The sequence below is a fragment of the Galeopterus variegatus genome, unplaced genomic scaffold, assembly GCF_000696425.1.
Source record: "Galeopterus variegatus unplaced genomic scaffold, G_variegatus-3.0.2 Scaffold6391, whole genome shotgun sequence".
Lineage (NCBI taxonomy): Eukaryota > Metazoa > Chordata > Mammalia > Dermoptera > Cynocephalidae > Galeopterus > Galeopterus variegatus.
The window spans coordinates 93,019-93,728 of NW_007732502.1; the positions used below are offsets into that span (position 1 = coordinate 93,019).

Below are 710 nucleotides of genomic sequence, written 5' to 3' on the forward strand. Positions count from 1 at the left end.
GCGATGGGATAAACCAAAAGGGAATGTCCCTGACAGGTCATCCCAAGAAGAACACAGCCATGCCCTGTGATATTCCTGCCAAGGTGACAGCCTGGATCTAATGATGAGAAAACACAGACCCAAGCTGAGGGACAGTCTACAGAACAACTGGTTTGAAATCTTCAAGAGCATTCAGTCAGGAAGTCAAGGAGTGGCTGAAATTGCTCCAGATAGGAGGAGATCAGAGACGTGGTAACAGACTACAACTTGGGATTCTGAACTGGACCCTTCCTGCTATAAAGGACAATGTTGGAACAACTGGCAAAACCCGACTGGGGTCTGAGGACTCTATGGTACTAACGTATCCAGGTTCATATCCTGATTTTGACCATGACATGGGAGAATGGCCTTGTTTGTAGGAAACGTGCACCAGAGTGCTCAGGAGCAAGGGGTCGCTGGGCCGGCAGCTCACTCTCAAAGGGCTCAGGGACGTGAGCTCTCTGTACTGTAACTGCAGTTCTTCTATAATTTTGAGATTGTTTCCAAATAAAATGAATTTATTAAAACAAAACAAAACATAAATCTTACCCTTCACCCTCCAATTCTTCTGAGGCAACGGGCAAAACCTAAGATTAAAAAAAAGATTGCTTTTCAAATATATGCTCAAATGTTTCAGATCATAAATAAATTATTCCTAAAATGGGAATAATTTTTAGTTTGCCCAGTATTTC

At 42.8% G+C, this 710-nt stretch overlaps 1 protein-coding gene across 1 annotated transcript in view; it reads right to left on the bottom strand.

Moving 5' to 3' along the window:
* The window catches only part of GRHL1 (grainyhead-like 1 (Drosophila)), a gene marked incomplete at its 5' end in the record, with an annotated part of 22,177 nt that overhangs the window by 7,822 nt on the left and 13,645 nt on the right, over positions 1 to 710 (bottom strand). The window contains one exon of the mRNA XM_008590819.1: positions 568 to 605. Within this exon, the coding sequence (XP_008589041.1) occupies positions 568 to 605 (38 nt within the window). The remainder of the gene's footprint in view (positions 1 to 567; positions 606 to 710) is intronic.